The 22885-nt window shown below is 41.6% G+C and overlaps 1 protein-coding gene across 4 annotated transcripts in view; it reads left to right on the top strand.

Moving 5' to 3' along the window:
- KYNU (kynureninase) overlaps window positions 1-8746 on the top strand; it is a 66854-nt gene extending 58108 nt beyond the window's left edge. For 2 of the 4 annotated variants that reach the window (XM_063342057.1, XM_063342056.1), the window contains exons 13-14: window positions 3432-3662; window positions 8062-8745. In XM_063342057.1, coding sequence (XP_063198127.1) covers window positions 3432-3662; window positions 8062-8214 — 384 coding nt within the window. In that variant the 3' untranslated portion in view covers window positions 8215-8745. Of the gene's footprint in view, window positions 1-3431; window positions 3663-8061 lie in introns of all 4 variants that reach the window. The other 2 variants (XM_063342058.1, XM_063342055.1) reach the window with 2 other exon arrangements.
- The last annotated feature ends 14139 nt before the right edge of the window (window positions 8747-22885 follow it).

The raw sequence follows: 22885 nt of genomic DNA, 5'->3' as shown, positions 1-22885 counted from the left end.
CGTAATACTGCTGTCTCACTTAAAAAAATTTGCAGAATAGTTAAAAAACGAAGAAAATAACCCCGCAACTTTGAGAGACCAAGGCCTCTAATAAATATACTCATCCCTTCACTCTTTTCGCAAACTTTGCTGTTGGACCCAGTATACATGAGGTTTGCACCTCCAAGCCTGACCGCCAGCACTGGGTTTGTCCTGGCTTTTGGGGGCTCGGTACAAACAGCAGCTTTTCCCACAGAGGTATTCAGGGCTTGCCTCAGGGCAGCTCAGGCAAAGGATGCCGCTAGACATCGTCCTAGGAAGGAACAACATAACTCTAACAAGTGGCATCCAGAGTTGCTTCTACTTATATTTCCATGGGCAAAACAGACTTAGCTCCTTTGTGAAAGAAAATGGATGCGGCCACTGGGTGTCCTGGAGTCTAAATTGAACTGGTGACTCTGGGAACTCTGCTGTGGTCCTTTTTATTACAAACAGAAAAGGCAGAAGCTGCCTGTGAACGCTTCCGAAGTGGGGAATTTGTGAGTGTGGTGTAGCTCCAGACTGGGTGTTGCTTCATCTTGTCGTTATTTTGTGGCCAAAGGAGCACAGCCCCTCTCTGACCCATCTCTATATGAACCACTGAGATTGCGGCTGTGGGAAGGGCAGTCCTGCCATACAGAGCTAATCCCTTCCTGGCTAGGAAGGGGTGACCCACGTGCTGAAAGCCCTCTGGTCCACCTTGGGAAGCACGATTCATCCCTGTCTGAAGGCATGCAGCTCTTCCCAAAACACCTTGTATCGCGTTGCGTTTCATATCCGGACATAGCAGCATTTCTCTTATGGATGGTCCACCCCTGAAATGCAGGACTCTAGGTCTTTGGGGCTAAAAAGGATGGGTTTACATAGATTTCCCTACTATATGCTACTATATTAAATTTTTTCCTAAGCTGCTTTTCAAGCCTGCCTTGCTTAGCAAGGTTTTGCCATCAGCGTAAATGGGAGAAACGTATTTCTGCTGGCATTCCATTAATGCGAGTGGCATGGCAAAGCTGATGCTGGAACAAAGAGCAATGCCCCTACACTGTATGTCCCTCCTCTTTATTTGCTGAAAAAAACAGTATCTTAAGCAAACAAAGTCAGAAAACTGCCAGTTGTGCTCTCTCCGGCTTCCATGCAATGCTGAAGGACTGCAAAGGGCACAGCAATGCTTCTTGTTCTGCCTGACTATTTATTTTGTTAGTCCAATCTTAAACATCCAATATATTTTTTTAAACTTTATGTGACCTTCGAGATAAGCTGAAAGCTATTCTGCTATGACCCAGATTGTCAGTGCTCCAGTTTGTGTGGGTTGATGTCATTTAGCCCGCTGCAGGGAGCCTGGAACAATGAGGGCTGAGCCGTTTCCATCGCCTCCCCTTCCCGTGCCTGCATTACCTTTTGGCACAGCCAGGATTTCCCAGTGCTAATTGCTCTAATACAGTGGGAAACAAAACAGTTTTCATGTCTGGCAAGAGATGGCTAGTGAAATTGCATGCCACCTTCACTGGGACACATTAAGCAGAAGGCAGTGTTTCCAACGGAAACAATGAAAACTGCAAGTGTTAATGCATGTTATTCCTCAATAATGCTTAAAGTGACTGTTATGGCGGTAGCTGCTCCCTTTTATGGAAAAAAAGGGAGCGCTCCACAGCCACATTTAAAGATCTTTTTCAAAAATTTCACCCAGGAGGCCAAATATTCCTTACACAAAGCCTGAGCAAACAGATTTTTGCACGCAGCCGAAGGAGATCCGTCCCTCATACTGCCGCGAAGCCCAGAGGAATAGGAGGCAGGTCTCCATTTTACCTCCAGTAATGTGCTGAATAGTCATGTGCATGCTGCCCTTGCCTCTGCGGTGAGGGAAGCACCTCTAGATTTTTGTTGACCTGTACAAGTAGTGACTGCTGGTGGCCCTGGTCCCTGTCACATGCATTTCCATGAGCGCACTGTCTCCGTGCAAAGCCTGTTTTACAGCAGCCGTAATTTGTTCCACAAACAAAACATAGAATCATCTGGATTGGAAGAGACCTTTAGGATTATTGAGTCCAACCATCGACCAAACACTGCCAAAACCACCACAAAATCATGACCCTCAGCACTACGTGTACCCACCTTTTAAATACCTCCAGGGATGGTGACTCCACCACTTCCCTGGGCAGCCTGTTCCAATACTTGATACCCCTTTGGTTTTGTGCAGTATCTAGTGGCTGTGATAGCATCATGGAATAATACCTGGGATGTTTGACAAAAGAGTGATTTCCCTGTGCTGCTGGAAACCAGACTTTGTTGTATTTTGAGTAGGATTTCTCAGGTACCTCTTTATACGCTCTTCCAGGTTATGATACAAGTAATCTTAAAAGTGTTACTCCTGCAGTGTGGAGAAGTGATTTCTTGAGAGGGATGATCATGGATTTTCATACAGGACCTCCGCCTTGCCCCCTGATTTTGCAGCTGTGGTCAATGGAGGCATAATTGTCCATGAGCAGCAATATGGCATTTATGTGCCAGAATCTGATTCAAAGTGACTATCGGGTACTTGCCTGTCTATATCTTGTCATCTTTCCCTGAAGCTACTTGCATGGGAAGAAGAAAAGGGAGGGTCTGAGGAAGGCAGGGGTGAGTTGTTTCCAGGGTCACTTTTTCCATTATTCTCTGTAACCGAGCCTTTCTGGAGCACAAGCAGAAGCTGTCTTGCCTTCTCCTGCTCCCAAACTCTTCTGCCACATTGTTCATCCTTGTTTGTGTGGAAAAATAGCACTGCCATCTTAAAGCAAACGCTTTTGCACGTCCCATGATGTTCTGAGTTTCTGCAGCTCCCCAGTCCTTGTAGCTGTGTAAGAGCATAAAGCTGCTAAGCCAGAATCAAGTGAATATTTTTTCTTCATGCAGACTAGCAGAGATAGAGCCTGTACAGGACGTCAAGCAGTAAAGTCAATAGATTGGTATAAACTTTGTGTTTTCAAAGACAAGAATTTGTAGATCAGCCGCGATGTTTCAGTTTTGACCCTTGGATTTTATTACTTGGGGTACATACAAGGAAAATCTTGTATGTGATTTTGAGTTTCATGCAGCCCCATTGCATTTGTAGAGAATTTATGGATCCTCTTCAGATATGCAAATGAATGTTCTCTTAGCAAACTGGTTTTGTGTGCAAGTTCATTTATGCAGATATGGATGTGTGTAAAACTTTTTAACAGTACACAGAAATGTCTTTCATTATCTAAAGTAATAACATTACCCTGTGTTTTCAGAAGCCCAATCCTACCATGTTTGCGTATAATGTCTGTCTGATGATTACCACTTGATTCCAATGATAACGTATAGAGAAATATGCTACCTTTTTAGTTTTCCTTACTTTCTTTTTATTTTCTATAGCAATGCATTATCATTCTAATGATTTAAAATCGTTGTAGGTTTTTGGTCAAGCCACAATGAAAGCATTGAGAAGGAAATCCGTTCTACTCACCGGTTACTTGGAATACCTGATAAAACATTACTACAATGAGGATAAAACAAATCCAGAGAAGCCCTTTGTAAAAATAATCACGCCATCTCGCATTGAGGAAAGAGGATGCCAACTCACGCTATCTTTTTCCCTTCCAATCAAATCTGTGTTTAAAGAGCTGGAGAAGAGAGGAGTAGCTGTAAGTAAATCAAACTTCAACTTCTTATGCACTGTTTTGCGAACCTATACCGTAACAAAGTAATAATTTTGCTTTTATGCAAATACAATCTCATATAAGGCCAGAAAAGACTGGGAGTGATGAAAACTGCTTACATAGCATCTTCAGTCTTTACTTGTGTAAATGAACAAATAAGTAGGGTTATTTTATAAATTATTTGTTAGTCTGTATATTGCCCTTTCGCTACTGATTTATTTCCAGTAGTTCTGCAAGTAGCACCCAGGAATCACTACTGAGGTTAGAGATGCGCTATGGGTGCGTTATGATGGGAGGCATTACGGATCCGGAGCTGAAAAGATAGGGAAAAAATTAAAAACCCAAATCACTGGAAAAACACAAATATGAATATGTCAGGGCTGTCCAGTGCAACGTACTGCCTCAGTGTGCTTGTCCAGGTCCCCTGCTGTGGGTCCAGGCATGAGGCCAGAGACCACAAAGAGGAGGTCTGTGCCACCCCAGGGTGCTGGCAGTCAGCAGAGCTCGAAGGGTGCTCACCGTCCTCAACACCCCAACTCGCACACCTACAGCCTGACGACGGCAAGGAGCTCTGAGCCTCCGCCGGTCCCTTTCCTGATCTGCAAATGGCCAAACCCTTGCTCTTTGTGAGGCATCAAGGTGGAGGGACTAAAAAGCTGTCATTTCCTTGGACACGTCTGTTAGCACTCAGAAAAAAGAGGCCATGGCACTGCCATGTAATGGCACCGTTACTGGTGAGCACTGCTCAAAAAGAATAAAAGCTGAATTTAATGCTATGCATTTGGTGATTTAGAAGTGCTGGGAGGTGAGGCTGATAGCCCAATGCCATATAAATGATATATGGGTTTTATTTCTGCTGGTGACTTGTGTCCCCAAAGGGCAACTCTTCTAGGCTAAATATGCTGCGGTTTTGGTGCTGCCAGCGAATTCCAGGAACTGCTGCTTTTAAGAGGGCACGGGGCCTTACACTGTTGGCTTGTCTTCGCGATGCAGTAATAAGCTTCAAATATGAGAGATTATTCTATTCAGCAAACTGTTCAAATTCACAGAGGGGGGAAGAAAAATACTGCAAGCCCTGCAATATTACTTGTACCTGTAGTACTGGAGCCAGTGCTGTTTAACATAGAGTCGTAGAATTGTTTTTGTTGGAAGAGACCTTTAAGATCACCAAGTCCAAACATTAACCTAGCACTGCCAAGTCCACTACTAAACAATGTCCCTCGGCACTACATCTACACCTCTTCCTAAAAATACCTCCAGGGATGGAGACTCAACCACTTCCCCGGGCAGCCTGTTCCAATGTTTGATAACCCTTTCAGTGAAGAAAATTTTCCTAATATCCGTCCTAAACCTCCCCAGGTGCAACTTGAGGCCATTTCCTCTTGTCCCCTTGCTTATTGCTTGGGAGAAGAGGCCAACTCCCACCTCACTACACCCTCCTTTCAGGTAGTTGTAGGGAGCGATAAGGTCTCCCCTCAGCCTCCTTTTCTCCAGGCTGAACAACCCCAGTTCCCTCAGCCGCTCCTCACGAGACTTGTGCTCTAGACCTTTCACCAGCTTTGTTGCTCTTCTCTGAACACGCTCCAGTCCCTCAATGTCTTTTTTGTAATAAGGGGCCCAAAACTGAACACAGTATTTGAGGTGCAGCCCCACCAGTGCCGAGTGCAGGGGGACAATCACTTCCCTAGTCCTGCTGGCCACGCTATTCCTGATACAGGCCAGGATGCTGTTGGTCTTCTTGGCCACCTGGGCACACTGCTGGCTTATATTCAGCCAGCAATCAATCAACATCCCCACGTCCTTTTCTGCCAGGCAGCTCTCCATCCACTCTTCCCCAAGCCTGTAGCGCTGCATGAGGTTGTTGTGACCCAAGTGCAGGACCCGGCACTTGGCCTTGTTGAACCTCATACAGATGGCCTCAGCCCATTGATCCAGCCTGTCTAGGTCCCTCTGTAGACCCATCCTACCCTCAAGCAGATCAACACTCCTGCCCAACTTGGTGTAATCTGCAAACTCACTGAGGGTGCAGTTGACCCCCTTTGCCAGGTCATTGATATTTAACAGAGCAAGCCTCAGTACTGACCCCTGGGGAACACCACTTGTGACCGGCCACCATCTGGATTTAAATCCATTCACCACCACTCTTTGGGCCCAGACATCCAGCCATTTTTTTACCCAGCGAAGCGTACGCTCATCCAAGCCATAAGTAGACAGTTTCTCCAGGAGAATGCTGTGGGAAACAGTGTTAAAAACTTTACTAAAGTCTAGGTAGACAACATCCACAGCCTTTCGCTTGTCTGCTAGGTGGGCCACCTTGTCATAGAAGGAGATCAAGTTAGTCAAGCAGGGACTGCCTTTCATAAACCCATGCTGACTGGGATTGATCACCTGGTTGTCCTGAATGTGCTGTGTGATGGCAGTCAAGATGATCTGCTCCGTAAAATTCCTGGGCACCAAAGTCAGACTGACAGGTCTGGAGTTTCCCAGATCTTCTTTGTGGTCCTTCTTGTAGATGGGTGTTACATTTGCTACCCTCCAATCAAGTGGGACATTCTTGGTTTGCCAGGACTGCTGATAAATGATGAAAAGTGGCTTGGTGAGCACCTCTGCCAGCTCCCTCAGTACCATTGGGTGGATCCCAAGCAGCCCCATAGACTTGTGCACGTCTAACTGGTATAGTAGCTTGCTAACCATTTCCCCTTGGATTATGGGGGGTTCTTTCTGCTCCCCATCCCTGTTGTCCAGCTCAAGGGTCTGGGTACTCAAAGAACTGGTCTTACTATTAAAGACTGAGGCAAAGAAGGCACAAGGCACCTCAGCCTTTTCCTCATCCTTGGTCACTACATTTCTCCCTGCATCCAATAAAGGATGGAAATTCTTCTTAGTCCTCTTTTTGTTGTTAATGTATTTATAAAAACATCTTTTATTTCCTTTTAGAGAGTAGCCAGTTTGAGTTTTAGTTGGGCTTTGGCCCTTCTAATTTTCTCCCTGCATAGCCTCATGAAATATTTGTAGTCTTCCTGAGTGGCCTGCCCCTTCTTCCATAGGCCTTAGATTTTCCTTTTCTTCCTGAGTTCCAGCCAAAGCTCTCAGTTTAGACAGGCTGATCTTCTTCCCCACCAGTTCATCTTATGGCACATGGGGATGGCCAGCTCCTGTGCTTTAAAGATTTTCTTCTAGAAGAACGTCCAGCCTTCCTAGACTCCTTTGTTGATGACATGGACAGTGGGATTGAGTGCACCTTCAGCAAGTTTGCCGATGACACCAAGCTGTGTGGTGCAGTCAACATGCCGGAGGGAAGGGATGCCACCCAGAGGGACCTGGCCAGGCTTGAGAGGTGGGGCTGTGCAAACCTCATGAAGTCCAACAAGACGAAGCGCAAGGTCCTGCACGTGGGTTAGGGCAATCCCAAGCACAAATCCAGGTTGGGTGGAGAATGGATCAAGGGAGGTGATTCTGCCCCTCTACTCCACTCTGGTGAGACCCCACCTGCAGTACTGCATCCGCTTTGGAGCCCCCAACATAAGAAGGACATGGACCTATTGGAACGAGTCCAGAGGAGGGCCATGAAGATGATTAGAGGGATGGAGCATCTCTCCTATGAAGGCAGGCTGAGGGAGTTGGGGTTGTTCAGCCTGGAGAAGAGAAGGCTCCAATGAGACCTTATAGTGGCCTTTTAGTACTTAAATGGGGCCTCAGGAAAGCTGGGGAAGGACTCTTTATGAGAAAGTGTAGTGATAGGATGACGGGTAGCCATTTTAAACCGAAAGAAGGGAGATTTAGATTAGATATTAGGAAGAAATTCTTCACTGTGAGGGTGGTGAAACACTGGCCCAGGTTGCCCAGAGAAGCTGTGGCTGCCCCATCCCTGGAGGTGTTCAAGGCCAGGTTGGATGGGGCCTTAAGCAACCTGGTCTAGTGGGAGGTGTCCCTGCCCACGGCAGGGGGTTGGAACTAGATGATCTTTAAGGTCCCTTCCAACTCTAACCATTCTATGAATCTATACTGGCATGATTCTGTTTTGTGATGGCTTTTTTGTCACCTGTGTTTCTCTTCAACTATGGGTTGCTCTAGGTGCTAAGGTAAATTATGGGGATACATAGCTGGCTTGGATGCCCTCAATGGCACTGCTAGAGTCCTGCCCATCCTGAGCCTTGCATCCATTTTTAGGCGACACACCGCTCTCCTCGCTATGCTTTTTACAACAATGGCCCTCACAGTAGTTTCTTAGGAGTCCCAGAATTCTTCTATATGTCTCTTTTTCAGTCCAGTCATTCTTCCTTGCTGTAACTCCTTGAAGACAAGGTTGACGTTTAAAAATATAATCTGACAAAGAAATATGAAGTGACCTGAATTTACTAAGGATTCCTTTTCTATTTTGCAGTGTGACATGCGAGAACCAAATGCTCTTCGCGTTGCCCCAGTTCCTCTCTACAATTCTTTCCATGATGTGCACAGATTTATTGAAACCCTGGGATCTGCAATTACATCTTCAAAACAAGCAGCAAACAATACTGCCCTATCTGGTTCTTATTGATGGCTCAGCTGTATCTTTTAATCTATTTCTGACTAAGATGCATTTATCCCGCTGAGTGATTCTTTGCTTCGAGTAGACTGAGCTATATCCCATGCAATTTGCAAAAAAATGACTGTGCTTGAATAGTTATTTACAACAGACATAGTTTTATTAAAGCTCATATTTCCACTCTGCTTTGACTTTGACTTCGTGAATTAGTATGCTTTGTATATTTTAATGGGGCTTTTCTTAAACATTTTATGTAGTTTTATTACATTAGCTTTGAGAAGCATGGAAGAATTGCTATCAACTAGAACAGGAATGGAAAAAAAAAATCCCTTCTTTATTATAAAAGTGATGCATAATAAAAAGTGGAAAATAGACAAATCACCAACAGTTAAAAGATACAGTCCAATTTACATTTTTAATTTATCAGTTCTATTTAAAGTACATGGTATACTTGAAAAGCAGAAGTTGAACAATTAGTTGTTTAAAAACTGTTAAATGCTGCACACTAGATTTTTCAAAGGGCCCAACATTTTGAAATTCTTGTTTAATTAATGATTTAATTGAACAATGAATTTACATTGCAGATACCTTCTTTGGTGTCATGCTGTTGGCTAAAACAAAACATTTACTCTTTTTCTTTCTAGGTAGTCATCTTGGAGATGATATGCTTGAGAAAGCTGAGAACAATTTTAAATTTGCGTAAGCCAGTGCGAAGGGCTGTATGAGCACTTACTGCAGTTTTAACAAGGCTTATTTCGGATTAGGCAAAACGAACTCTGAACTGTTTGAGCAGCAGCAAAAGCTCTCATTGTTAACTTACAGTGTGGCCCAAATTTTTACAGAGATTTGCACTCGACGGCTAAGAGCAATGAGGAAAAACTTCTTACGTTTAACCAAAACTTTACCCAGAGTTGTTTTAATGAGACCTCGGCGTAAATGGAAACTAATCTCCTAAATCTGTAGCTATTCAGCATGTACCCTTTTTCAAGAATCGACTAAAACTTGGTCTCTGATGATACTCAATGTGGCTGATTTTTGGTATGAAACACTTAGAAAATTACTTTTGGTAGTACTTCTTTTTATTCCATTTCAAGGGTGTAAAAGGATTTGGGGGAAGAAGTGAGGACTACTCCAAACCGTTTTGGCTCAAGGGTATTTGTACTGGTTGGGATTTTTGCACTCTTTGAGCATCTCCTGCAGCACAGGGAAACCCAAGGGGTTTCAAAGTTTCTACCTGTGCTCTAAAATATAAAAAAAAAAAAAAAAAAAAAAAAAAAAAAAAAAAAGTAGTTTTAAAGTCTCTGCTGCAGTAATACTATTTCATTGGTTGTAATAGGTAGGGAAAAGCTGAAAGAACTGCAAATAAAGCATTTGTTGGTATTTTTAGCACCTGTGAAGAGGAAGAACAGCTTGTTATAAAGGATAGCACGGGAGTCTTAATCAGTTGGAAAGCTCTGGCTCACTCAAGAGGGTTTGATTACATTGACGTCATTGCTCATTAATTCAGCTGAGACTGTGTCATTGTGTTGCAGCCCAGGTATCTGTATTTCAGAGGCTGCGGTTTTATTTTTATACTTGCATCTGCAGCACAGCTACTTTCGTCTGTCAAGTGACACGATCTTAGAAAAGGACCACTTTCCATAAAGTGACTGTTGATGAAAAAAGCACTGAATATAAAACTGTGACAGTCCACAGTATTGAAAAGGGTTTTAATTCACTGCCGGTGCCTTTGAAGCACTTTGCTGCTGTACAGCTCTAGCTAACCGTCACTTTTGTCTGCCCTATAAAGTTAGGTAAGCTTCATACAAATCCAGATATGGCACTAGGTCGTACTATAAAATATCTTATTTTGATGTCAGCTGGACCTTGGTAAACTCAGGAAGAGTAAGAACCTCAAAATCTCTTCCTAAATAACACCTGGACATCCGGTTTGGACTAGATGTCTCGGAGGTTACGGAGAGATAAATGGTGAATTTTGAGGTCGCAGTTTGGCATCTGCATTTAAAGTCACAAACTGTGAACGGAATTCCTTGTGTCTTTGAGAAAAGTGAACCAAGTAGGGTAGGTAAAATACTCACTGAATCTATGCAGTCCGCGCTTCAAAGATAACAGAGGATTACTAAATGTTTAATAGTATTTTGTCTTTTAGTAACACTTCAGTCTACAGGTACAAATACTGACTTTGTAAATAAGAATTGTGTTCCATTTGACGGACTTGAGTAAATTCAGTGAGTCAAACCTCACTTAATGAAACTTTTCTGAATTACTCTCTCTCTTCTACCTATGAGCTGTGAAGATAAACATGAAAGCTCCTTGCTTTTATAGTCATATATATAAATTCGGAAAATTATTTCCAAAAAGTGAGGGAAGGCTATAGTACATTTTACTGAAAGAAAATTGTAGCTGAAGCACCAGTTTCACATGATCTTTCCCTACTTGTAGTAAAAGTTTTGCAACGTGAATAATACTGAAAGTTAACATTAGGTGTCAGTATTTTACATATTATTTAGTAAGAGAATATCAAATGAAAGAGCTTCTGTGGAAAAAAAAGAAAACAATATTACAGCCTGCTTTTTCAAATGCTCTAAGTTATCACAGTTAGAGTAATATCAGGAATAATTATGTGTGAAATAATTAATTGTATATACCCGGAATGCTTCTTGCTAGTTACATCTCTGATTTAAAATTCAGTATTAAGTACTACTGTTTTCTAATTGTGATAATATTTAGTTCCTGGCTTGTCTGAAGAAATTACATTTTTCAAATTAAACTGCAAGACATGAGTGTCTGTAGATGATGGAAAATTGATACCCAGGTAGGGTGATAAAATGCCTACAAAATGAAGGAAGATAAATGTGAATACGTAGATCCCTGGCTGTATGTGATCTTTCTCAGCACAGCAGAATTTAATGCGATGCATTGTCTCTTGAACTCACTGTGACTGTTGAAAAAAATGAGGGAAAAATACTATAGGATCCATTTGTGCATTTTTTTTTCCCCCTGTTTTGCCATGGAAAGATTAGAGAGAAGGCAAAGTCCTCTTCCATAAGCAGAAAAGGAAGTTTTTGTTTTCCAGAAAACCGGTAGACTCTGAGTGAAGAGAAAGATATGACATAGAGTTGTTTTACCACCTGAGCTTGTTGCGTGATTGAGAATGGGAAGGACATGACCCATTTGGAGAGCTTAAGATGAAAAATATTGGGAGCCCTTGGTCTGACTGCTGCAGAATCCACCTTGCTTTCATTTTATCAGCAGATACAGTGGTAACTTAAGAAAGAAAGATGAAAAGAGAAAGAAAGGGTGAAAAAACCTGGCCTAATCTGGTCCTGTAATATGTTAAGTTCTAGAAAAAGAGAGGATGGAAGATAATGAAACAAAATAATTAACTTTTTATGCTATGTTACTTTAAGTTGTGATCAGGTTCCCAAATACAACTGGGTACAGGTAGGAATTCCCCGTGAAATTCTAGCCCCAGGGGTAGGAATTGGCATTGGTTGTGGTCAGAAAGGTGAAAATAAGCATCTAGGACTAAATCCACAGAGGAGCCTTACAGGATGTGTAGACATCAAAGCAGTGGCAGCAATATAATGAAGACATGGCCGAGGTAGGTGTGTTATTTCATACGCTCGTTTAGAAAACCCACTCGTTCCAGATGCAATTAACATGTCGTGATCTAAGACATTTCAGAGGGAGCCGACCTGCTCAGAGACCCTTAAGAATCTCAGCAGGTTCCCATCTGAACCTCTGGGCACTCAAACTGATGAAAATATGTCTCGGAAAAGCTAGTCACTCTTTATGACCGCCTGAGAGACAGTTTTGCATTGTAAGCTTAACCTTTTGTCAATATTTGTGAAATATATTTAGAAGGCTCAGTCAGAAATGAATAAGTTATAGATCAGTAATTCATACTTTTTATATTCCAAGTTTTTATTACCTAAACTTACTCTTCTAAGCATCATTTTACGTTTCTAGTTAAATATAAGTGAGAATTGATTGGGGTATTTCTCAATGGAATTCTATCTTTATTTCATCATAATTGCTTCATATTTGAATAATGACAGATGAACTGCTTCATTCAATTGCAGTTTTAAGGCTTTGAAGTCACAATAGCAGCAAAGGATTTAAATCCTGAAGCCATTATTATGGCAGAGAAGACATCAGGGAAAAGGAAAACTTATGGTCGTGTAATTTTCTATACAGAAAAATACTTCTGTGGTTGCACTTTTTTTTTTTTTTCTTTTTTTTTCTTTTTTTCCCCTGGACATTTTGCTAACGTTAAAAGGATCCACTAAACTCCAACAAAATGAAGTAGCTGCAACTTCTAGCAAAACAAATGGCTTCCATCCACCCTGGAAGAAGACATTAGAAATGCTGAATGAGAGTCCGTGCTGTAAGTAAACTTCTGTAGTTATTTTGCTTTGGAGCTAGCTGCAAACCATTTAAAATTCTAGGCAGCTGCAATACAGTATTTCACCAATAAAGAGTTCATTAGATCTTTTTTCTCTCTGACATTTACATCTAGTCCTGAGTACATGTTAATACTCCAAGGTATGAATTTCAAAGTTCCCTTTATCTTTGTGTATGGTTTTAAGCAATTAATCAAATGATAAAAAATAGCTTTAAAAATAAGAAACGAATTGTGAATTTAAAGTATACGTTCAAAAATTTGCAACATTATAATTTGTGGGGGACAGGGCCTCTTATCAACTGAGCTGAGTGCGGATGGTTTGGGTTTTTTTAAAACTTACATTCTATTGAAGGATTTTGAAGAGATCATCGAGTTGTTAAAACATGACATACATCCAGGATAGTTCTTTCTCCTAGGAGGCTACATCAAAGTGGGAGAGACATAGAAAAATAATTATTTAATACGTTCAAAATGACTCCCATGTGGGGCAAGATTTATACAGGCTTCTGAAATAAGCATGGGGGCAAGCAGCACTGAAAACCCTTCATTGGAAATAAAAGCAAGTGAGAGTCTTATCGTCACAGTGCCAGGTATAAATATGAAGACATATATGAAAACTTTTCCAATTCTTTCTTCAGAACAAAGCGCGTTCTGAATGAAAGGAAGCATCTAGGCACTAGAGATACCACCGCACCTTAAAGGAACTACGCCTTCTGGGATGCCACCCACCCGGTGGAGTATAGATTGCATATATCTATAGAGATATATCTATAGTTGTATGTATCTATAGAGATATATAGAGATGTATCTATAGAGAAACCATACAGATTGCAGCATGGCTCGTGGTCTCGCATATTGCAGGAAGGGCAGGTTCCCTGCTACTGGAGAGACTGTCTTCAGTGGGGTAGACGCTACCTTAGGTTTGTGGTAGAAGAATACGGGCAGAGCCTCAATGCAACTCTGCTGCTTTGCAAATTTTCCTGGTGCCTGGGTTTACCCTGGGAGCGAGCACGGCGCGGGGTGGTTGCTATAAGGCTGTCTGCAGGGTGTCTGCAAAGTTCACACTGATGCTTGAGCACAAGACGTTAAGAACTGGGGGCTATTAAAATGTCATTAATGAACCTCAACACCAACAGGCCTGTAGTATATTGTCTATTTTAGCAGTGAGGTATGTCTGACATACCTCATGCGTATTGACACTGTGTTTCTTTTTAACGAGTGTTTTATTTGAATTTCCGCCTGGGATGTGAAAGGAAATGTTCAGAAATATTCATCCTTCAGGTAGGACATAGAAGCGGTTTTAACATCCTAGCTGAAACGTTATGCAAAGTGCTTGGATGTGTGAGATGTCAAATTCATACCAGTGTGGTCAAGGGGCAACAGATTCAGTCAGTCCTTACCTTCTTAGACAGAACAAAACCTTGCAGCTGGGTAACTTGTGAATGTGTGGACTTTTCCTTTTAAGCAGGCTCCTAGACTTTTCTGTACTGCTGCTTCCTACAGAGAAAAATATGGTGAAGGTCTCCTTACAGAAATTGTCTGTGAGTGAAAGTCCAGATTCACCTTTTCTTAATTGCCTCTGAAAGGGTTATTTTTCCTGAGTCCACGGTTGAGTTTCTATATCACTGAGACTGTAAAAATGGTTTTGATCTGACGGCTAGAAAATGTAGAATCTAAGAGTGAAGGGTAAATATAATGGTTAATAACATACATCCCTTTACAACAGGCTATCTTAAAAGTTCTTCAGTACATCAGCTTGGAAAATGTTTCACCCGCTAGAATGGGGGATTGAAGGGTTGACCCTTCATGATCCAGGGCCAAAGCAGTGCTTTGGTCTCCTGAGCAGCCCAGTCAAGTCAAAGCAAGCATTGAGAAAACCTCCCTAGCGCACCTCAACTGGATAAAACCCAGCAGCAAGTAGATCAATGATAGTTATTCTGGTAGAAAAATGTGAGGTGGAGCCAGCAGCCCTGTTAAGAAGAGCTCAGTGGTGGGAGCACAACCCTGTGAGGAGGACCTCTGCATATTACACCATTGTCAGCCTAAGGGAATTCCGTGTTTTTTCCATTTTTTTACAAATAGTTGCTAATCAACAGCTGCAATTGGTTGCGCTACAGTGGGGGATGATGGGCAGGTAACGTGAGAGCTTCAGCCTGGAGAGGTGTGTTGCCCAGTGTGCCAGAGCCATTGAGCCCAGCAGGAACTGGCAAAAAGTTGAGAGGTGTCTTTCACTGCTAGATTAAGGGTAATTCTGCTCAGCGCAGGGGCTGTGGAAAGCCCTGCTGAAGCTTAGTCCCCCCTGCTGGTAGCGCAGCCCGCCTTTGGTGTGGCTCACCTCCTCTCCACCCAGCAGAGAACCTCAGGACACAACTTGATCTCTGTGGTTCACCACCCTGGGGTCAGGTGTTTCAGTCCTACTGATTATGAAGTCATGTTAAAGTGCATTTTGAGACCTCACCCTTGGTTTCTGGGATCCAGTGGTTGATTGTGCTTCCTGCTTTCCTAGATTGTACCCTGTTTAGTAGACAGCCGTGCAAAAAATAGCTTGTTAATAGAATGGCATGCGTCATATATAGTGGCATACTAAAACATAGTGGAACTTGACTCTTAAATTGATTGTGATTCGCATCTTAAATTGATGTGAAAAACCCATTCGTTATCTTTGTTTATGACTTTTAGTTTGAACCTAGTTCAGTAGCAGATTAATGAATTTATAAACCTCTTTATAGCATCTAAGTTTCATCTGTTGTTGAAAGAACTTGAGTTAGATAAGGTAAACTCCTTCTGGACAAAAGCAGGAGTGACAAGTACGATGAATTTTGGAAAAAAATTACTCTCAACTTCTCAAATTTAACAAATAAATCAAAGACTATTGCTCTGTATCAGATATGGATGAAAGATAATGCTATGGGTCAATTTTTGAAAGATCCTAAATTCTGTGGAAGTACGGACGTAGCATATGGTCGCTTCATTTTCATTAGTATACTTATTTTATTCAAAGTTTCTTGCTTTGATTGAATATTAAAACTGAAGTGATAAAATACCAGAAAAAGCATGAATCACCCAAATTACATGCTAAAGTCTGTTATCTTGACATTTTTCTGAATGAATATTGAAATGCTTAGCAAAAAAAGATCTTGAAGTTCCTCCATCAGTAATCAGACCCAGACTTTACTTGAAAAAAATTCTTTTTATATTTAGTTATGAAAAGCATGTTCTTAATTATAATGATGTTCGTTAAAAAAAATGCCTTGAAAGACTACTATTTTCAATTCAAAGACTCTTCAAAAAATATATGAAAAAACCCATAATATACACTAAATCTACCCTGGAAAAATATTAGACAGAAAAACATATCAATTGATTGTATATGATATATATGTACACATATCTGAGTGTATATGTGTGCCCTTCTTCAGAGAATCAAGAGGTTTGGTTCTGTCTTCTATTTTTTTTCACATTTATAGAAAGTATTAGAAGTAGTTTAATTTGATTAAATCAAACATTCAGTGAAAACAAAGGCGTTAGTTCTGAAATAAGACATCAGTTTTGCAGGGCTATAGATCCTTTGAACTTGGATGACATTGTCTCTGAGGACAAGATGTTTGATGAATTTCAGACTTTAAAGCCTTTAGTAGGAAAACTTAGTCCAGAATCTGTTCCTGGAGGATGGGAAAAAAAATAATTTATTCTTCAAAAGATCAGGAAAAAAATGATGTCATTTTCTATTTCCCTTAAGTACCTTTCCTTCAGATGCTTATATTGGAAGTGGCTCAACAGCCATGAATTTAAGGGCTTATGCTCCTAGTGATCTGGGCATTTATGTCCTTTTTGCATAGAATATTGAGGAGGAAAAACCCCAATCCTTAGAATGTAAGGATAAAGGGACCTATGGGTAAGGTGATCTTAAAAAACATCACTGTGTAATTTTAATATATTAATGTAATATAATGAACATAATGATTTGTGTAAAATTACGTTACCCCTGTTATATGCCAAATCTGTTAGGAACAGCTGCTTTGCATTCGGTATATCATAGTGACATACACTGCGGAGTTATAATGTTTAAATTTTTTTTCATTAAGGTCCTATTTTAGATTTGCAAGCGTGTGCACGAGGGGAGAAGGGCTGGTGCCTCCATCGCACTGTCACTCTTAAAGGTTATAAAAAAGAACTCTTGGCTCTGTAAAGAAGTGACTAATGAGTGCAAGTTGGTTTTGCAGGATTAAAAAGTCTGGTGGAGAATACTTTTCCCAACAGGCCTAAAGGTCAACAACTTTTTGCTTGCATGAACGAAAAGGGTCATGATAACTGAAGCCTGACATAAAGGTGAACGGATAGCACAACTGGGGAGGATGGACTGAAGGGACTATAATTAATTGACTCTTTATAAAGACACATAGGCTGTGGCGGAGACCCGGTTCTGCTGACACTCCTGTCCACGTGCAAGACCAAGGAGTGCGGGCTGCTACCTGCAGTGCCACAACTAACATCTTAAACTCCGCCTTTTCCCCTGTCCTAAATCCAAAATACTCCTAAAACCCTAAAAATATTTGCTAACCCTTAAATACTACTTGTCTGTTGAACTGCTGATGATACACTTTGACCCGTTTCAGAGCTTGTCTGGACTCTGGATCTGGGTGAATGCTTTTCTCGGCTCGGAAGACGTAATTCTGGCTTATAAGAAATCAGCATTGTAATATTTTTGCTAGACACACCCCCACCCCAACACCAGCCAAGAGTGGAAATGTTGTAAAACATGGCACTAGGCACCTGCCTAGAAGAACCGTAGGTGGTTCTTCTGCGATATCCTAAATAGGTAACCAGCATCGAGACATCACAGTGCTCTGTACCTGCTTTGGGAAAGCCCCTAATAAGTTTAGCAGATATAGAATAAAAAGGGGCTTACAAAAGCAAGATTACACGCATGAACCAGAGGAACAGGGGGACAGAGTGGTCTTGAGAAACAAGGGAAAAGGAAGTATATGACTTCAGAGACCACAAACTACAGAGATTAGAAGGAACTGAAGAACTGGAACAGTTTCAAAAGCTATAGAATGAAGGCTATCAGTTTTCTATTTGAAAGCAAGCTAAAATTAAATGTATTTGTGCAGACGTGTTGGAGTGGTCTGAGTAAAGACCTTATTTTCTGTAGGTGGCTGCTGCAAAGAAGTCTTCCAAGAAGTGCTCGACCTGGTGGCTGTTAGTTGCACTGGTGGTGCGTTTCATTCTGTCTGTGTTTTTCTTTTTGTTCTCCCCGAAATCTGGATACCCTTGTTCACCCATAACCATTAAGATTTACTGACAGGTGACATGAGAATGTACAATAACAATTCGCTGTCAGAAGGAAGGAGCTGGGTGAAAAGGGCAACAGAGTACAGCCCTGTACAAAACCTAGAAATATCCTTGTATTGCGTGGGTAAATAAAATCACAAGAAGGGACAGGACCTGACATACTCAATTGTTTAACTACCTGCCTCAAGTCTTTGATAAACTGATTCTTTTGTTGTTGGTTTGTTTGTTTCCCAGTCCATTTCAGGCAGCGTCGACTCCCCTGAAAGCTTCTGGATGTGGAAGAGGACGATCACCTCTCTGCAGAGGAGTTCTGCTTCCTGCATCTGACTTTCTCTTGTTTTTATTGACTTCTTTCTTCTTGCACAACTGCCGGGCAGTTCTGACTCACCCTGCCGTGGCAGCATGGGAGGGAGCAGAGCGAGAGCAGAGCCTGCCACGCGGATAAAAGCTGTGTTACAGAGAGACAAGCCACGACTTCAGCAATTCTTTTTTCCACGAGATTTGGTGCGTGGCCGCTTTGTGTTGCTGTGTGCTTACGTTTATCTGTTTGTGAATGTGGAATTTGGTACTGTAGAAATGAGCCTCTTCTTCCTCAAAGGCTGAAGCAAATGAAGAGAATAACCCGGAACATGTCATCTTTCTTCTGGATTCATCCTCAGAGTGGGATTTTGCAGTGCTTGGTACTTTCCCCACTGTTATTCGCCACGTAGCAATTTTTTAATAGGGGTAGAAACAACACTGGCTGCGGCATCAGTTTTATATCAAGGACAGACACTTCATACTTCTTTTACTGTGAAAACATTGACAGTTTTTGGAACATCTCCAGTCAACAAGCTATTGGCATGGAGAGTTTGGGTCACACCTGAAGCCAGGGAGAAGAGAAGGGCTTTGAAGAGGATTTTGCTAGCGCCGCTTTGTAACTCTGACTTGATCACGGGTGCATAGATTAAGACACTGTCACCCAAAGTGCGTGACTCGTTTGTCTTTTTAAGGTCCGTTATTGTGTGATGTAAAACCACCTTTTTGGCAGTTTGGTATTGTAGCACTTCTAGCACTCGGAGGCCTAACACTCCAGAAAATGCATTTACACTGCATTTAAAGCTTGCATGTAACTAAATCCTGTCAAGGAAAGTCTTTACATAATGCATCAACATATGCTGGGTTTTTGTCTCTTTTTTAGTACAGTGTAGCTATACAATGGCTTGGAGCGGCTTTGCTAAGTTATTAGAAGTAGCCCTAGGTAAGGCTGGCCTTTAAAATAAGCATCAAGATGTCCAAAACACCTGGGAAAGAGACAGAAAAGGACCAGTTTGAATTTATGTAGAACCTTTTTACCTAGTAGTTTTCATTAATTTCAGTGTCCTAATTGTTTTTAAATGGTGAAAAATTACATGAGGTAGGCTTGAAAAACAAAGAGTGTAAAAACAAAGAAATACGTTATTTTCTTAGCTATGAATATCTCTAAATCCAGGCCTGATTCTAAGGCAAAATGATCTTTATTAGAAAGTAAATATTCAGAGAATTCTATCCTAAACCTCTCTGCTGCTTTGTAGAGCATATCTGTTATCAAAACTTCAGCAGCTCAGCTATTAAGAGATGTTTTAATGCAGGATCATTTGTCTCCTAAAATTTGAGTGTTGTGGGTTTTAGACCTCGAGTCAGAGCGCATATGTTCCTTCCATATAACCAGCATTAAACTGCTGGAGAAACTCTAAGGGTCTATTTTCTACCACCTGTGTCAATTTTTTTCAAAAATATCCTTTACGCTTTTAAGGCTGCGGTGAGTAAAATGGATGGTTTAGGCGAAAAAGGTTTTGGAAGGTGATACCAGAATGTTTATAATGTGTGTTGTGGTTGGGAGGGTTGTGTGAGTTTAACCATTACTGTACATTTACGTTGACATCTACATCCAAGCTCCTGCATAATAAGCATTTATTGCCCGAGCAGGTAATATTGAGACTGCTGTTAACTCGCACCATAAACCACTGGAGCTGTCAAATGGCCACACGCATGGCCTTCTCCATACATAAGAACATGCTCCTAGAAATGTTTTTATTGGGATTAAATATTGAAAGCCCTTATAGCAAAAAAAAAAAAAAAAAAAAAAAACAAAAAAAACCCAAAAAAAACCCCGGCTACTGAAGGGACAACAGCTCTCTGAGCAAACAATTGCTGTGAGCAAAAATATGAATTACTGTCCATAGAGGCATAATTCTTTGTTCTCCTTTTTAATCGAAATATTTTAAAACCCACTACAAATACGAAAAATATCATTTCTCTGGTGAAGAATGTGGGAAATAATACATTATTTCTTCATTATCACATAGTCTGCTAGTTTCCTAGGGTTTTTTTTTCCAGTGAATTGCCAAGTTTTGGAACTTCAGCCATTTTCATTAATAAAAAATTATTTGCTCCTGGAACCGGCCATTGCGTGCACAGTTGTTCTTCCAGGCTTGTTCCTGCATGCTGCCCAGGTTTATATTGTCTATTATGGCTTGATTTATCCACCAAATTAGATTTGCCACTGGGTGTCTGCTATACAAGCCAGGCTATGGGCTGCCTGTCAGTCATCCCAACAAAGAGTAAAGGCTGAACTAGGTAAAAAGAAAAAAAAAGTCAAGTTTTCTTTTCCCCTCAGGAGACTGCTGGTCCAAAACAAGGCTTGGGAATCGTTGTTCAAGCACCTGATGAAACTTAGGATACTTCTTGCATTTATTAGAACAGAGCTGGTTACAGCTGCTGGGCGTTCAGCATCCTCGGTCAATAGCGATTTTTAAAACTGCTGGTTTGGCCTTAATGTTCTGTGCTCTCAGTTACGAGATGTGGAAAACCGGACGCTTACCAACTTGTCTTGTGAGCAATGGTGCCGTGAATCACTGAAAGAGGGACAAGAAATCAGAGCTTCAGAAATGACGCTCCATCTTTAACTTGCACAGCAAACAGGCAAAGACCAAGCTATTGAGCAGCAATCTGCTCCCGGTAATGCAGTTTCTGTTTCCTGTTTAGTTTTACTTAGCTTAAACGAGCTCTTAGATTTTGCTAAACTGGGGTTTTTTTGTGTTTTTTTTTTTTTTTTGCACATCTAAAGTATTTTCAGCCTTCCAGAGATCACACAGGAAGCTTGTGCTGCATAAGTTTAAGCAGTATGCAAAGCTGCCACCCTTTTATAGAATTTTGTCACTACTGACATACTGTCAAATGGATGCGAAGGAAATCAGACGGAGTATGCAACTTGACTTGAAACGTTAGGTGTACGGTGAAAGACATTTTCATGAAAAATATCATGTCCCTGCTAATCCAGGTTTTGGACGAGGTAAGATAGGCAACCTCTGCCGCAATATTTTGCAGTTTGCTTATGGTTTCTTCACATTTTGGGTATGAAGTTCTTTGTCCACACTGCTCTTCACAAATATTTTCTAATTGTAAAAATGCTTTTGATGGTTTTATCTGAGGAAAATCTTAAGATCTACATGGCTACAATAGTTGTTTTTTTTTTAATCGGTGGCTCTCTAAAATTTATTCCATATGACAAAATTTCTTGAAACATACACTGGTTTTATATTAAAAATTAATTAGTGCTGCTGCAGGTTCTTCAAGCACTAGCAGCTGTTAGTTTACAGAAAAGCACAGTATTGCTTTCTCACCTCCTCACACCTGGGAGAAACACCTCAGCACCTTTCATACTCAACATCCCCTTTTTTGTTCCAAAAGTCCACCTTTAAAAAACATCCCCAAAATGCAACGCCTACAAAAAAAAAAAAAAGATAGTTTAGAATGGTGAAGACCAGCTGTCGTGCTGTTCAACTGCCTCTCCTGTCTGTATGCGTGTCTTACCCCTTGGCGCACATAGTGTTTGGGAACAAGGACGGTCCTGGTTCTGGCTTTGTAGGGCCTTTAGCGTAATTGGATCTTTGGCCATGAAATGGGGGTTGTAGAAGCTATTACAAAATCAATAATAATAATGTAAGGGTCACTCTGTAGCCTAATAACTCTGCCATTCCTTCAGCAGTGCTGTGTTCCCCCTTTTTCTTTCTGGTATTCTTCTTGAGTCCCTGAAGGTCTTGCTTCCCATGTGCGTCAGTAAGTGCATGCTGTACTAAAGCTGTTCTCTACAGGAACTTTCTTGCATCTGTTTTTGCTGCAATAGGAAATGATCTGCCTGCAAATCAGTCTTTTCTTTGCAGCTTTGTAAAATTTGTCACGATGCCTTTCTGGGTATAGGTCTTCCTAAGCTCTACTCCAGCCTCAGCCCCAGCCCTCGTTTCCTACCTGCCTCTGCCCTTTCCCCATGGGAGGTTCTGCAGGATCCTCCTTTAGGGCACCCAGTGAACTTCTTGCTGGACATCTGCCCAGATGGAGCACATCATCTTCAGGAGCTCCACTGGCAACTGCTGTCAGTGGGGTTCATTTTACTGCACCGTTGGGACAAATCCTTAAACTTCAGTATGGCCTTGATTTTCTCAGGTTATATGGCAGTTCTTTGTTTTATTGTGGGAGATAATAATAAAAAAAAATAATCCCCCTATTCTGCCAAAGCATCAACAGAGGGCTCTGGAGCCTGACCAGCACCGTGATGGTCCTCACCACAACCACCCTGCCCTGCACGGGAACCCCACCGTGTCAGGGAGATGAGCCCTCGTTTTGTAAGTTGAGCTAGAAATACCCGAAAGACAGTGTCGTTTCTTGCTGAAAAAAAGGGGGAAGAGGCTGGTGAAGGCTTATGCAAGGGGCTTTTCTAGAGCCCCGAAGGTGCAGAGCTGCCTCTGAATCTGCTGTCTCTCTGGGTTCCCCCAGCCCGAGAAGGACCGTTATGGTGAGAGATGCTGCGGGAAGTGAAGTGGGGCAGCAGCTGCGTGTGCCTGCGCTTCTCCAAGGGCGGCTTCATGGAGAAGCGTTAGAACAGAAAATCAAAGAAACAGAAGTGTTGTTTATCCGGGCGACCTTCACCAGGCAATACTACAAGTCCTTTTTTTTTTGTGT

This window comes from Chroicocephalus ridibundus, chromosome 7, assembly GCF_963924245.1.
Source record: "Chroicocephalus ridibundus chromosome 7, bChrRid1.1, whole genome shotgun sequence".
NCBI lineage: Eukaryota > Metazoa > Chordata > Aves > Charadriiformes > Laridae > Chroicocephalus > Chroicocephalus ridibundus.
This window is presented reverse-complemented; position numbering and strand designations above follow the sequence as displayed.